The 15,636-nt window shown below is 46.2% G+C and overlaps 1 protein-coding gene across 5 annotated transcripts in view; it reads left to right on the forward strand.

The window, feature by feature from the left end:
• BBX (BBX high mobility group box domain containing) overlaps positions 1 to 15,636 on the forward strand; it is a 244,701-nt gene that overhangs the window by 125,199 nt on the left and 103,866 nt on the right. For all 5 annotated transcript variants that reach the window (XM_063953620.1, XM_063953619.1, XM_063953622.1 and 2 more), the window contains 3 exons: positions 1,643 to 1,723; positions 6,414 to 6,494; positions 7,087 to 7,167. In XM_063953620.1, the coding sequence (XP_063809690.1) occupies positions 1,643 to 1,723; positions 6,414 to 6,494; positions 7,087 to 7,167 (243 nt within the window). The remainder of the gene's footprint in view (positions 1 to 1,642; positions 1,724 to 6,413; positions 6,495 to 7,086; positions 7,168 to 15,636) is intronic.

The raw sequence follows: 15,636 nt of genomic DNA on the forward strand, positions 1-15,636 counted from the left end.
GGTTCAGTGGAACCCACTTGGCCAGAAGGAGGGTTTTTGTGTTCACGCGGATCCTGTTCTGCCGGATGCCGCAGAACAGGATCCGGCCAGTGCCACAATGGGATTTCAATTGTATGTATTCAACTGAAAATCCTGTTGTCCCGTCATCCGCCTTAACCGCAGCATGCTGCGGTTGGATCCAGCGACTACGGCACCGCCACATATATGTAGGCGGCTGCATAGGAGTCCTTGTGCAGACTCCTTCCGGCCAAGCGAATCCCGCTGAACGGTACCCGCTGTACCGCTATGTGTGGCCCCAGCCTTAATGGAAAAATAATTTCACCTTGATTTTTTTACTTTTTCAATGCATTTAAGTATGTTACAGGTGTCCACCTACTGACAAACTCACACTAGCTGTTACACATGTCACTCTGGTGTATTTTTACCTTAAAGTCTAAAACCACCACCATGGAACCTCTCACAGCATCTGTCAGTTGTAATACATTTAATAACCTCTCTATCCAGTGCTCAGCACTTGTAGGTGATTCATCTCTGATAGGGGTATGGGTCATTAGGTCGACATGGTCACTAGGTCAACATGAGGGTGTTTTCTTACTTTTTTTTTGGTGTCGTTTTCTTTGTAAAGTGATGGGGAACCCCAATTAGTGCACCGTGTCCCCTCTCATGGCTCGCTTCGCTCACCATGCTTCGGGCAAGTAGTGTTCACTCTAGAATCCAGGCAGGGTGCCGGATCTAGAGGGGCACTAGCGTGCGCGTGCGGCGAAAATGGGGCGCGGCCATGCAAAATAGGGGGTGAGGTCATTGCGGTACTAAAAGGGGGCATGGGCGGCGTCGTCACTGTTGGGGGCGTGCCCAGCACCTACGTAGGTGCTGGGCTTCCCCAAGCGCGCTCTAAGCGTGAATAGATGCCGCGCGCATGCGCGCGGCATCTTTACACGGCTGTGAGGGCAGGAAGCGGGCGGCAGTTTTCGCAGGACGCCGCAGAAAGGGCAGGGCTGGTTTTGCCCTTAAAAAATTGGGCAGGGCGCGGCGCCCTGCTAAAACTGCCTAGCGTGAACACTAGGCAAGGTGCCTCGCTCTGCTACCGCTGCACTTGGCAGAGGTTACTGTTCCAAGTTGTAGTCCACGTGGATTGCAAAGTATGAAAAAAGTTCAAATGTGAAGAACGCATGTCGACCTTTTTCCATGTCGACCTAATGGCTGTCAACGTAATGACCGTATTCCTCTGATAGCTATACCTAATAGCAGCTTAATGTTTGTTTTACCAAAGTTTCTCAGATTCACCTTCCTGAGGCTTCCTCGTGTCTCTTTTCTTCTAATGCTCTGCTGTACTGTGAAAGCAATTTGTAGTTCTTTGTAATAAATGCTCTTTTACAATGCAGTACTTTATTGTAATACAGGAGATAAAACAATACCACGGGGAGCTGTATCAAATGGAAGAATAAGTCGTTTGCTCTAGGTTCACCCCTAGTCAGCAGACATCCAGAGAGTATGGTTAAGAGCTAGAACTTTCGAAATTGGCCAGGATCGATAGAAATGACTAATTTGTCCAAACTGTTAAGAGATTCAGCAGTTGCTATTGTTGTTTTGACGTTAATATATCCTTCACTGTAACACTAATACACTTTGTATATATACACAGGTCTCTTCAAACATTGCTCAGATAAAGGAACCTGATTCTTTTCAGCCCACCAAGAAGTCCCCATTATTTGAATATGCAGAGGTATGACATTCCATGTAAATGTATTAATAATAAATACATAATAAATCTAATGGGTAATGAATTTGCCTATAAGCAGCAATGAATTCAGCGCAAGACCCATTTGTGGACAAGGCAGTGCAATGTTCCACCAAGCACATAGCAGCCTCTTTATGGTAGGACAGAATCATTGCATAATTTACCTGTAGTTAAGGTGATGTAGTGAACACGGTGTCTGAGATTAAGTAGGCAGAGTTGGAAGCGAGACCCTAGCGATAAACTTTAGCAATAGCGCTGTGATCACAGATGAAGCACAAGGTAAAAAAGATAAAATACCTGTATAATGGAGTATGCAGTGCCTTTTATTTATGATAAATGTATCCTCTGCTCTTCTCCTTTCCTTTACAGCCTCATTTCAGTAATGTGTTTAATGCGTATGTCTGATTTGCCTCTACATCTGCAACTTTGTGGGCTTTACAATTTGCACACAGGTTCCCATAGGAAATCTTATCAGAACAGATAATCTAGTCTGTTTGCACACTGAAATGCTCAGCAGCTTCTCACAAATGAATGCCACTTTCAAGTTTGCCCATTCAGCTTGCTCATTTAAATACCTGGCTTGCCAGTTCTGGGATTTTGATATGCAAGAAAGTGTGCCTCACTGGTAAGGCCTAAGGGGTTATTCAGAGTTGTTAGCAAACCAGAAAAACACACTAAAGGAAAAAACCATGTGAACTGCAGGGGGGACAGATATAACATGTGCAGAGAGAGTAAGATTTGGGTGGGGTGTGTTCAAACTGAAATCTAAATTGCAGTGTATAAATAAAGCAGACAGTATTTACCATGCACACAAACAAAATAACCCACCAAAATCTAACTCTCTTTGCACATGTTACAGTACATCTGTCCCACCTGCAGTGCAGCATGGTTTTGCCCAATTGCTACCTTTTTTTTGGTTTGCTAACAACTCTGAATAACCCCCTTAACCCCCTGCCATAGCATAACCCATACTTGCCTACTCTCCCGGAATGGCCGGGAGGCTCCCGAAAATCGGGTGACCCTCCCGGGCCCCCGGAAGAGCAGGCAAGTCTCCCGATTCGTGGGGTCCCCCCTGCCCGTCCGCCCACTTAGTGTGTAAAGTGGGCGGTCCGGGCAGTTGATGACGCGATTCTTGCTGAATTGCGTCATCATAGCCACGCCCCCTGCAGTGTAATGCCGGTGATCGCGGCATTACAGAGCGGGGGGCATGGCTTAAAAGAGGCATCGTCATGACCCTGCCCTTGCTCCGCCCTTTCTCCGTCCCGTCTCCGGCCCACCCCCTCCACGATGTCACAGCCTCCCCTGCCCGCCCTCTGAGCTGACCTGGCTGCTCTCTCCCGCAGAGAGCAGCCAAAATGTAGGTAAGTATGGCATAACCTTGTGTCTTCCTGCTGAGGAAGCTTTGTACAATAAGGTCATATAGCAGAGGTAGATGCAGTGACTCCACCAATGGACTATTGTAGCTCTTCCCCACATGGCAGGGTCTCACTCCGGAGTGCCATAGATGTAACATTCTGTTCTGCATGCCCCTGGAAGCTTAGATTTTGGGCTATCAGTAAACTTTGCTGGATAAAAAAAAATAAGATCTCAAAGTATTAATTAAAAACAAATATAGTGTGTGTGTGTGTGTGTGTGTGTGTGTGTGTGTGTGTGTGTAATTTTTTTTATAATTATATTATATTATATTATATATATATATATATTATATATTATATTATATTATATAATTATATTATAATTTTTTTTTAAAATTTTTTTTAATATATATTCTGTACAAACTGGACATTTGCACACCTTAGCTTTAAACAGACTGTAGGTCGTTGTTTCGATCATACTTAGATCTTTGTCAAGACATATTCAAATTTATAGTTGGAAATCACTACAAAGCATATGTCAACCTACAGTCTGTGACTTGGGGGGGTCTATTTACTAAGCCTTGAGTGGAGATACAGTACCAGCCAATAAGCTCCTAACTGTCATATTTCAAACACAGCCTGTAACATGGCAGTTTATAAGCTGAATGGCTGGTACTTTATCTCCGTCCACTTTATCTCCGTCCACAGCTTAGTAAATAGACCCCTTGATTCCATGCTGAGTAAATTACCTAAGCTTTTTAAGGTATTGGTGAGTGCCTTCTTTTTTGCTCTATCTGTGTTTTATTTTTATTTTAAATAAGATGACAAAAGTCTTTCAGATATGTTGCAATGATTGCATTAGCATGGTTCAAGAACAACTGCATTGTAAATGCTTTATTGTAAATGTTTTCTGTAATGCTTTTATCCTGTTACACATTTTATAGAGGTACAGCTATGCCACAAAATTTATTACAAAGGTTTCTCTATGCAAAGGCTTTCAACCTGCAGGGATAAAAGGTTAATAAAAGGGATAATTAGTAATGTGATGCAATATCAAGCACTGTTGCTAACTAAAATTGGTCTCTTTGCTGTTTCATAAATAGATCCCTTTTGAGAGCTAAATAAGTTGGCTCTACCACAGGCTTACATACAAATAACAGACAAGGTGTCCATTTGAAGCCGAATCTCTTCCTGAACACAGAGACATATTGATCTTGATTATCATGCCTCCAGAGGCTCTTCCAATGGCTGTCTGAAATACTGATAAAATTATCACCTGTGTTTACTAGTAGGACAGAGAAATTCTACCACAGCACTAAGAATGTATGGATTCCTGACAAGCTAATTTGTCATGTGACAATTGCTGTTACAGGTGCACCAATAATGTGCTTGGCTGTTGTGGGGGAGCATATCTGAAACAAGAAACACAAGTTCCTCTACCCAGTAAAGCTAGAGAATAACATTCTATATATGTCCATAACCAAGGAACGCTGTATTGTAGATGTTGGGGTCTGTCAATGGTGGGTTAGAGGATACAGGCAGGGTCTGTAGCTGGTAGATAGGCTCTGTAGACATTAGCAGGTATAAACTGAAAAGGTTGCTAGATGATATTGTCATTGGTCTAAAGAGCCCCATACACTAGAACGATAATGCCCGATTTCATCCGATTTCGGGCATTCGGCCCGACATATCAGATGAAATCGAGCATTTTGGAGGTGTTTCCGATCCGTAGCGATGCGCATTTGCGCGAGCATCGGATCGAATCCTCCAAATTGACCGTGCTGCACTAGCGATCATGTCCGACACCGCAGGCATGGCTGGGATCGCCCAAGATGCATCGTATGCAAAGGGACAGCATACGATGTCTCTTGGCCGATCCTGCCACCTGGGAGGCTGCCGGGGTGATCGCCTGCGACATGACAGTTGGACATGTCGTGTTAGTGTATGGGGCCCTTAAGACACAGGATTTTACAAAGAACAATAATATAATAATGCAATCTTGGTAAGGTTTGGGAAGGAAGGTGATATGTGTAGATATGATTAATAGGGAGATCCCCAAGTAAGGTTGGTGGGGAAACAGAAGTCAGATAAATGATATCTGAAGACAGTACCGCAGTGTAGAGTTTCCCAAGCTGTACCATTACAGGTCACGTTTTAAGGGTATCCATGCTTGAGCACAAGTGACTTAATTACTATCTCAGTCAATAAAACCTGGACTGTAATTGCAGAGTTTGGGAACCTCTGCTGTACAGTGTTTTGGGGTGTGGTATATTTTGTTTACATTCATGTCGACATAAGAATGTCACCATGGTCATAATGTAGACACTGACAAAGTTGACATCATGTCAACACTGACTAAATGTCGACAAAACATCCCTGGTAGACTAGTGGTGACTTGGTCCAATGCCTCCAGCAGTGTCTTCTGGGTCCTGCAGGGTGGCACTTCCAGTGGTATCACATAGCTAACCCCTAAACCCCCCCCCCCCCCCCCCCCCACCAGTGCCTTACCTTAATCTCCCATTCACCTTAGAACCTAACTCTACCTTCTCTTAGCCTAGGCGTATCCTTCCGCTGTCTACATTATACTACATGCCAGTGGTTTGTGAAGTTGTGGAATATGTGAGTGGTAGGGTTAAGATGGTCGAAGCAGAAAGACAAAGATGGAGAGGGGTTGAATTGGAAGGAAAATGTGAGAGCCAAAAAAAGAAAGTGGGGTTGAGTCCATGAATGGGGTAGGATGAAATGAGACAAAAGAAACAAGGCAATACAGTAGTATCATAAAAGTAGATCTCCGTAATAAATGTGTTGCACTTACAAATATATATAAATCTATAGCAATATGTAAATTGATAGCTATAAGTAATAACCAGTAAGAGCAAGTAATAATAAGAGTATAAGTAAATTATGAATAAAAAAATGCAGTGATTTATTACATTCCTTATGGCTAAAAGGCTGATGGTCAGATTCAGATTTCTTCGCAGTCTTTCATAGTGAAAATGGGCCGACCCTTCTGAGTCCCAACTGCAAGTTCTGATGCTGGGAACATTAATGTAGATATTGAACATCCAGGAACTCATGTGGCAGAAATGTTACTGTAACACATGTTATTCCAGCAGGCTATAGCTCTAAAAGCAATAGCAGTGTTAAAAGCATTATTTTATATAGTGTTTAAAAGCTAGCCCTACACTTGGTAATGTCTGTTAAATTATGTACAGAACTTAAATGCTAAAATGTATGAGGTTTTCTTGTGAATCTTTTTTAATTTACTGCACTTTTCTTTCTACAGACACATTATTGATAAGTATATATATTATTTTCAGATTTCTTCTAGCGCATCACATTCAGATGTCCTGATGCCTGCTAAGCGGTGCGAGAAGTCTGCACTGTTCCAATTTGCTGAGGTATGAAATCAACTGGATAACACAATTTTTCCCAAAATGGTCTTGTACGTCTGACTTTAATATTTTAAATTTTCACCAAGTTTTTATAGAGCACAAACATTTTACTTAGCACTATACAATTTGTAAGAGACGTTACATACTAATGCAAACGGCACATGCGTTATTATAATTTCCATGTATGGTGCTTGAGAACCATATACTACTATAGATCTATGTTTTTATAGACCTAAATATGCATTATATATCTACCCAGCATCATTCACTTTCCCATGTTCTCATTGTTTGGTTTAAAAAGGTATATACATGTGAGATGTGTGTTCCAAAATGCTTAAGACTACTGAAATAAAAATGACCCATGTACTGTACTTTCCTACTGCCCCTGTCCTTGACCTAATTATACCGTTTAGCAGTGACTGTAAAAGGAAACTGGGTACCTCGTATATGACACAATTGCTAAAAAATGAATATTGTTTACAAATGATTTGTCTTTTTTTTTTTTTTTTTTTAACTACATTTTATGAATAACCTGTTTCTGGCTAGTATGTGCAGAGGAAGCATATATAGAAATAATGTGTTTTTGTTTTCTACATAGATATCGTCAAGTACCTTACAGATTAACTGTCCTGAACCTCCAAAACGCTGTGGAAAATCAGCCCTTTTCCATTTAGCAGAGGTAATCTAGTAATCTTAAGAAATACAATCTATCCTGTATTCTGAAGTCAGGGAAGTACAGTTGTTTAGCTTTATGAGAGAATATTAATATAACAGAAGCTGTTGGTTACTGTATTTGACAGTAAACTATATAATTTATCTTTCTTGACAACTTGCATATTTAATAGCTGTTAATTGGTATATAAAAGACAAATATCTGGCATCTCTACTTCTGTGGTTTTTCTGCTGACTTTGTAAAGAAGCTTAACTCGGATACATTCCAAGTAACCAAAATTTGTATTATATTGTAAATGAAGCAGCAATCCGTGTCAATGAAGCTGATTGGACGAGCACATTTGGCAAATATCAGACTCTACATCACAACTTACAACTTACTTAAAGGTGCTGGCTGGAGAGTAGAGCGACTGTGGTGTTATGTTACCACATATGTGTGCTTCATCATTTGCATTTGTTAGCCATATATTAATACACCTCACTATTTTCTCTGACGTCCTAGTGGATGCTGGGAACTCCGTAAGGACCATGGGGAATAGCGGCTCCGCAGGAGACTGGGCACAAAAGTAAAAGCTTTAGGACTACCTGGTGTGCACTGGCTCCTCCCCCTATGACCCTCCTCCAAGCCTCAGTTAGATTTTTGTGCCCGAACGAGAAGGGTGCACACTAGGTGGCTCTCCTGAGCTGCTTAGTGAAAAAGTTTGTTAGGTTTTTTATTTTCAGTGAGTCCTGATGGCAACAGGCTCACTGCATCGAGGGACTAAGGGGAGAAGAAGCGAACTCACCTGCGTGCAGAGTGGATTGGGCTTCTTAGGCTACTGGACATTAGCTCCAGAGGGACCGATCACAGGCCCAGCCATGGATGGGTCCCAGAGCCGCGACGCCGGCCCCCTTACAGAGCCAGAAGACGGAAGAGGTCCGGAAAATCGGCGGCAGAAGACGTCCTGTCTTCAACAAGGTAGCGCACAGCACCGCAGCTGTGCGCCATTGCTCTCAGCACACTTCACACTCCGGTCACTGAGGGTGCAGGGCGCTGGGGGGGGGCGCCCTGAGACGCAATAAAAACACCTTGGATGGCGAAAAATGCATCACATATAGCTCCTGGGCTATATGGATGCATTTAACCCCTGCCAGTTTTCCTTAAAAAAGCGGGAGAAAGGCCGCCGAGAAGGGGGCGGAGCCTATCTCCTCAGCACACAAGCGCCATTTTCCCTCACAGCTCCGCTGGAAGGACGTCTCCCTGACTCTCCCCTGCAGTCCTGCACTACAGAAACAGGGTAAAACAAGAGAGGGGGGGGCACTAAATTGGCATAAGAATCTATACAGCAGCTATATAAGGGAGAAACACTTATATAAGGTTGTCCCTATACATTATATATAGCGCTCTGGTGTGTGCTGGCAAACTCTCCCTCTGTCTCCCCAAAGGGCTAGTGGGGTCCTGTCCTCTATCAGAGCATTCCCTGTGTGTGTGCTGTGTGTCGGTACGTTTGTGTCGACATGTATGAGGAGGAAAATGGTGTGGAGGCGGAGCAATTGCCTGTAATAGTGATGTCACCCCCTAGGGAGACGACACCTGACTGGATGGTCTTATGGAAGGAATTACGTGATAGCGTCAGCACTTTACAAAAGACTGTTGACGACATGAGACAGCCGGCAAATCAGCTAGTGCCTGTCCAGGCGTCTCAAACACCGTCAGGGGCTCTAAAGCGCCCGTTACCTCAGATGGTCGACACAGACCCAGACACGGACACTGACTCCAGTGTCGACGGTGAGGAGACAAACGTGACTTCCAGTAGGGCCACACGTTACATGATCACGGCAATGAAGGAGGTTTTGAACATTTCTGATACTACAAGTACCACAAAAAAGGGTATTATGTGGGGTGTGAAAAAACTACCCGTAGTTTTTCCTGAATCAGATGAATTAAATGAGGTGTGTGATGAAGCGTGGGTTTCCCCCGATAAAAAACTGATAATTTCTAAAAAATTATTGGCATTATACCCTTTCCCGCCAGAGGTTAGGGCGCGTTGGGAAACACCCCCTAGGGTAGATAAAGCGCTCACACGCTTATCAAAACAAGTGGCGTTACCGTCTCCTGATACGGCCGCCCTCAAGGAACCAGCTGATAGGAAGCTGGAAAATATCCTAAAAAGTATATACACACATACTGGTGTTATACTGCGACCAGCAATCGCCTCAGCCTGGATGTGCAGTGCTGGGGTGGCTTGGTCGGATTCCCTGACTGAAAATATTGATACCCTGGATAGGGACAGTATATTATTGACTATAGAGCATTTAAAGGATGCATTTCTATATATGCGAGATGCACAGAGGGATATTTGCACTCTGGCATCAAGAGTAAGTGCGCTGTCCATTTCTGCCAGAAGAGGGTTATGGACGCGACAGTGGTCAGGTGATGCGGATTCCAAACGGCATATGGAAGTATTGCCGTATAAAGGGGAGGAGTTATTTGGGGTTGGTCTATCGGACCTGGTGGCCACGGCAACGGCTGGGAAATCCACCTTTTTTACCCCAAGTCACCTCTCAGCAGAAAAAGACACCGTCTTTTCAGGCTCAGTCCTTTCGTCCCCATAAGGGCAAGCGGGCAAAAGGCTCCTCATTTCTGCCCCGGGGCAGAGGAAGGGGAAAAAGACTGCATCAGGCAGCCTCTTCCCAGGAACAGAAGCCCTCCCCCGCTTCTGCCAAGTCCTCAGCATGACGCTGGGGCCTTACAAGCGGACTCAGGCACGGTGGGGGGCCGTCTCAAGAATATCAGAGCGCAGTGGGCTCACTCGCAAGTGGACCCCTGGATCCTGCAGGTAGTATCTCAGGGGTACAAATTGGAATTCGAGACGTCTCCCCCTCGCCGGTTCCTGAAGTCTGCTTTACCAACGTCTCCCTCCGACAGGGAGGCGGTATTGGAAGCCATTCACAAGCTGTATTCCCAGCAGGTGATAATCAAGGTACCCCTCCTGCAACAGGGAAAGGGGTATTATTCCACGCTGTTTGTGGTGCCGAAGCCAGACGGCTCGGTGAGACCTATTTTAAATCTGAAATCCTTGAACACTTACATACAAAGGTTCAAATTCAAGATGGAGTCACTCAGAGCAGTGATAGCGAACCTGGAAGAAGGGGACTATATGGTGTCTCTGGACATCAAGGATGCTTACCTCCATGTCCCAATTTGCCCTTCTCACCAAGGGTACCTCAGGTTTGTGGTACAGAACTGTCATTATAAGTTTCAGACGCTGCCGTTTGGATTGTCCACGGCACCCCGGGTCTTTACCAAGGTAATGGCCGAAATGATGATTCTTCTTCGAAGAAAAGGCGTCTTAATTATCCCTTACTTGGACGATCTCCTGATAAGGGCAAGGTCCAGGGAACAGTTAGAGGTCGGAGTAGCACTATCTTAAGTAGTGTTACGACAGCACGGGTGGATTCTAAATATTCCAAAATCGCAGCTGATTCCGACGACACGTCTGCTGTTCCTAGGGATGATTCTGGACACAGTCCAGAAAAAGGTGTTTCTCCCGGAGGAGAAAGCCAGGGAGTTATCCGAGCTAGTCAGGAACCTCCTAAAACCAGGTCAAGTGTCAGTGCATCAATGCACAAGGGTCCTGGGAAAAATGGTGGCTTCTTACGAAGCGATTCCATTCGGCAGATTCCACGCAAGAACCTTTCAGTGGGATCTGCTGGACAAATGGTCCGGATCGCATCTTCAGATGCATCAGCGGATAACCCTGTCTCCAAGGACAAGGGTGTCTCTCCTGTGGTGGTTGCAGAGTGCTCATCTTCTAGAGGGCCGCAGATTCGGCATTCAGGACTGGGTCCTGGTGACCACGGATGCCAGCCTGAGAGGCTGGGGAGCAGTCACACAGGGAAGAAATTTCCAGGGCTTGTGGTCAAGCATGGAAACGTCATTTCACATAAATATCCTGGAACTAAGGGCCATTTACAATGCCCTAAGTCAAGCAAGGCCTCTGCTTCAGGGTCAGCCGGTGTTGATCCAGTCGGACAACATCACGGCAGTCGCCCACGTAAACAGACAGGGCGGCACAAGGAGCAGGAGAGCGATGGCAGAAGCTGCAAGGATTCTTCGCTGGGCGGAAAATCATGTGATAGCACTGTCAGCAGTGTTCATTCCCGGAGTGGACAACTGGGAAGCAGATTTTCTCAGCAGACAGGCGTCCCGCCTCAACAAAAAACTAGACCGGTATTGCGCCAGGTCAAGGGACCCTCAGGCAATAGCGGTGGACGCTCTGGTAACACCGTGGGTGTACCAGTCAGTGTATGTGTTCCCTCCTCTGCCTCTCATACCCAAGGTACTGAGGATTATAAGACGGAGAGGAGTAAGAACTATACTCGTGGCTCCGGATTGGCCAAGAAGGACTTGGTACCCGGAACTTCAAGAGATGCTCACGGAGGATCCGTGGCCTCTACCTCTAAGAAGGGACCTGCTTCAGCAAGGACCCTGTCTGTTCCAAGACTTACCGCGGCTGCGTTTGACGGCATGGCGGTTGAACGCCGGATCCTGAAGGAGAAAGGCATTCCAGATGAAGTCATCCCTACCCTGATCAAAGCCAGGAAGGATGTAACTGCACAACATTATCACCGTATTTGGAGGAAATATGTTGCGTGGTGCGAGGCCAGGAAGGCCCCGACAGAGGAATTTCAACTAGGTCGTTTCCTGCATTTCCTGCAAACAGGACTGTTCATGGGCCTAAAATTAGGATCCATTAAGGTTCAAATTTCGGCCTTGTCGATTTTCTTCCAGAAAGAATTGGCTTCAGTTCCTGAAGTCCAGACTTTTGTAAAGGGGGTACTGCATATACAGCCTCCCTTTGTGCCTCCAGTGGCACCCTGGGATCTCAATGTGGTTTTGGGATTCGTAAAATCACATTGGTTCGAACCACTTGCCACAGTGGATTTAAAATATCTCACATGGAAAGTGGTAATGCTGTTAGCCCTGGCTTCAGCCAGGCGTGTCTCAGAATTGGCGGCTTTATCCTATAAAAGCCCTTACCTAATTTTTCATGCGGACAGGGCAGAATTGAGGACTCGTCCTCAATTTCTCCCTAAGGTGGTTTCAACATTTCACTTGAACCAGCCTATTGTGGTGCCTGCGGCTACTAGGGACTTGGAGGACTCCAAGTTGCTGGACGTAGTCAGGGCCCTGAAAATATATGTTTCCAGGACGGCTGGAGTCAGAAAATCTGACTCGCTGTTTATCCTGTATGCACCCAACAAGCTGGGTGCTCCTGCTTCTAAGCAGACTATTGCTCGTTGGATTTGTAGTACAATTCAGCTTGCACATTCTGTGGCAGGCCTGCCACAGCCAAAATCTGTAAAAGCCCATTCCACAAGGAAAGTGGGCTCATCTTGGGCGGCTACCCGAGGGGTCTCGGCTTTACAACCTTGCCGAGCAGCTACTTGGTCAGGGGCAAACACGTTTGCTAAATTCTACAAATTTGATACCCTGGCTGAGGAGGACCTGGAGTTCTCTCATTCGGTGCTGCAGAGTCATCCGCACTCTCCCGCCCGTTTGGGAGCTTTGGTATAATCCCCATGGTCCTTACGGAGTTCCCAGCATCCACTAGGACGTCAGAGAAAATAAGAATTTACTTACCGATAACTCTATTTCTCGTAGTCCGTAGTGGATGCTGGGCGCCCATCCCAAGTGCGGATTGTCTGCAATACTTGTACATAGTTATTGTTAACTAAATCGGGTTATTATTGTTGTGAGCCATCTTTCTCTATCGTCCTAGTGGATGCTGGGGTTCCTGAAAGGACCATGGGGAATAGCGGCTCCGCAGGAGACAGGGCACAAAAAGTAAAGCTTTACGATCAGGTGGTGTGTACTGGCTCCTCCCCCCATGACCCTCCTCCAAGCCTCAGTTAGATTTTGGTGCCCGGCCGAGAAGGGTGCAATCTAGGTGGCTCTCCTAAAGAGCTGCTTAGAAAAGTTTAGCTTAGGTTTTTTATTTTACAGTGAGTTCTGCTGGCAACAGGATCACTGCAACGAGGGACTTAGGGGAGAAGAAGTGAACTCACCTGCGTGCAGGATGGATTGGCTTCTTGGCTACTGGACATTAGCTCCAGAGGGACGATCACAGGTACAGCCTGGATGGTCACCGGAGCCTCGCCGCCGGCCCCCTTGCAGATGCTGAAACGAGAAGAGGTCCAGAATCGGCGGCAGAAGACTCCTCAGTCTTCTTAAGGTAGCGCACAGCACTGCAGCTGTGCGCCATTTTCCTCTCAGCACACTTCACACGGCAGTCACTGAGGGTGCAGGGCGCTGGGAGGGGGGCGCCCTGGGAGGCAAATGAAAACCTTTTTTGGCTAAAAATACCTCACATATAGCCTCCGGGGGCTATATGGAGATATTTAACCCCTGCCAGAATCCACTAAAGAGCGGGAGACGAGCCCGCCGAAAAAGGGGCGGGGCCTATCTCCTCAGCACACAGCGCCATTTTCCTCACACAGCTCCGCTGGTCAGGAAGGCTCCCAGGCTCTCCCCTGCACTGCACTACAGAAACAGGGTAAAACAAGAGAGGGGGGGCAAAATTGTGGCAAAACTATATTATTAAAGCAGCTATACAGGGAGCACTTATTATAAGGCTATCCCTGTCATATATAGCGCTTTTGGTGTGTGCTGGCAAACTCTCCCTCTGTCTCCCCAAAGGGCTAGTGGGGTCCTGTCTTCGTTAAGAGCATTCCCTGTGTGTCTGCTGTGTGTCGGTACGTGTGTGTCGACATGTATGAGGACGATATTGGTGTGGAGGCGGAGCAATTGCCAAATATGGGGATGTCACCTCCTAGGGGGTCGACACCAGAATGGATGCCTTTATTTATGGAATTACGGGATAGTGTCAACACGCTAAAGCAGTCGTTTGACGACATGAGACGGCCGGACAATCAATTAGTGCCTGTCCAGGCGCCTCAAACACCGTCAGGGGCTGTAAAACGCCCTTTGCCTCAGTCGGTCGACACAGACCCAGACACAGGCACTGATTCCAGTGGCGACGGTGACGAATCAACCGTATTTTCTAGTAGGGCCACACGTTATATGATTTTGGCAATGAAGGAGGCGTTACATATTGCTGATACTACAGGTACCACAAAACAGGGTATCATGTGGGGTGTGAAAAAACTACCTATAGTTTTTCCTGAATCAGATGAATTAAATGAGGTGTGTGATGAAGCGTGGGTTGCCCCCGATAAAAAAAATGCTAATTTCAAAGAAGTTATTGGCTTTATACCCTTTCCCGCCAGAGGTTAGGGCGCGCTGGGAAACACCTCCTAGGGTGGACAAGGCGCTCACACGCTTATCAAAACAAGTGGCGTTACCCTCTCCTGAGACGGCCGCACTTAAAGATCCAGCAGATAGGAGGATGGAAAATATCCAAAAAAGTATATACACACATACAGGTGTTATACTACGACCAGCTATAGCGACAGCCTGGATGTGCAGTGCTGGGGTAGCTTGGTCAGAGTCCCTGATTGAAAATATTGATACCCTGGATAGGGACAATGTTTTACTGTCTTTAGAGCAAATAAAGGATGCATTTCTTTATATGCGTGATGCACAGAGGGATATCTGCACACTGGCATCACGGGTAAGTGCTATGTCCATTTCGGCCAGAAGAAGTTTATGGACGCGACAGTGGTCAGGCGATGCGGACTCAAAACGGCATATGGAAGTTTTGCCGTATAAAGGGGAGGAGTTATTTGGTGTCGGTCTATCGGATTTGGTGGCCACGGCTACAGCCGGGAAATCCACCTTTTTACCTCAAGTCACTCCCCAACAGAAAAAGACACCGACTTTTCAACCGCAGCCCTTTCGTTCCTTTAAAAACAAGAGAGCAAAGGGATATTCATATCTGCCACGAGGCAGAGGAAGGGGGAAGAGACAGCAACAGGCAGCTCCTTCCCAGGAACAGAAGCCCTCCCCCGCTTCTACAAAAGCCTCAGCATGACGCTGGGGCTTCTCAAGCGGACTCGGGGGCGGTGGGGGGTCGTCTCAAGAATTTCAGCGCGCAGTGGGCTCACTCGCAGGTAGATCCCTGGATCCTGCAGATAATATCTCAGGGGTACAGGTTGGAACTAGAGACGGATCCACCTCGCCGTTTCCTGAAGTCTGCTTTACCAACGTCCCCCTCCGACAGGGTGACGGTCTTGGAAGCCATTCACAAGCTGTACTCTCAGCAGGTGATAGTCAAGGTACCCCTTTTACAACAAGGAAAGGGGTATTATTCCACTCTATTTGTGGTACCGAAGCCGGATGGCTCGGTAAGACCTATTCTAAATCTGAAATCCTTGAACCTGTACATAAAGAAGTTCAAGTTCAAGATGGAGTCACTCAGAGCAGTGATAGCGAACCTGGAAGAAGGGGACTTTATGGTATCCTTGGACATCAAGGATGCGTATCTCCACGTTCCAATTTACCCCTCACACCAGGGGTACCTCAGGTTCGTCG

The sequence above is a fragment of the Pseudophryne corroboree genome, chromosome 2, assembly GCF_028390025.1.
Source record: "Pseudophryne corroboree isolate aPseCor3 chromosome 2, aPseCor3.hap2, whole genome shotgun sequence".
NCBI lineage: Eukaryota > Metazoa > Chordata > Amphibia > Anura > Myobatrachidae > Pseudophryne > Pseudophryne corroboree.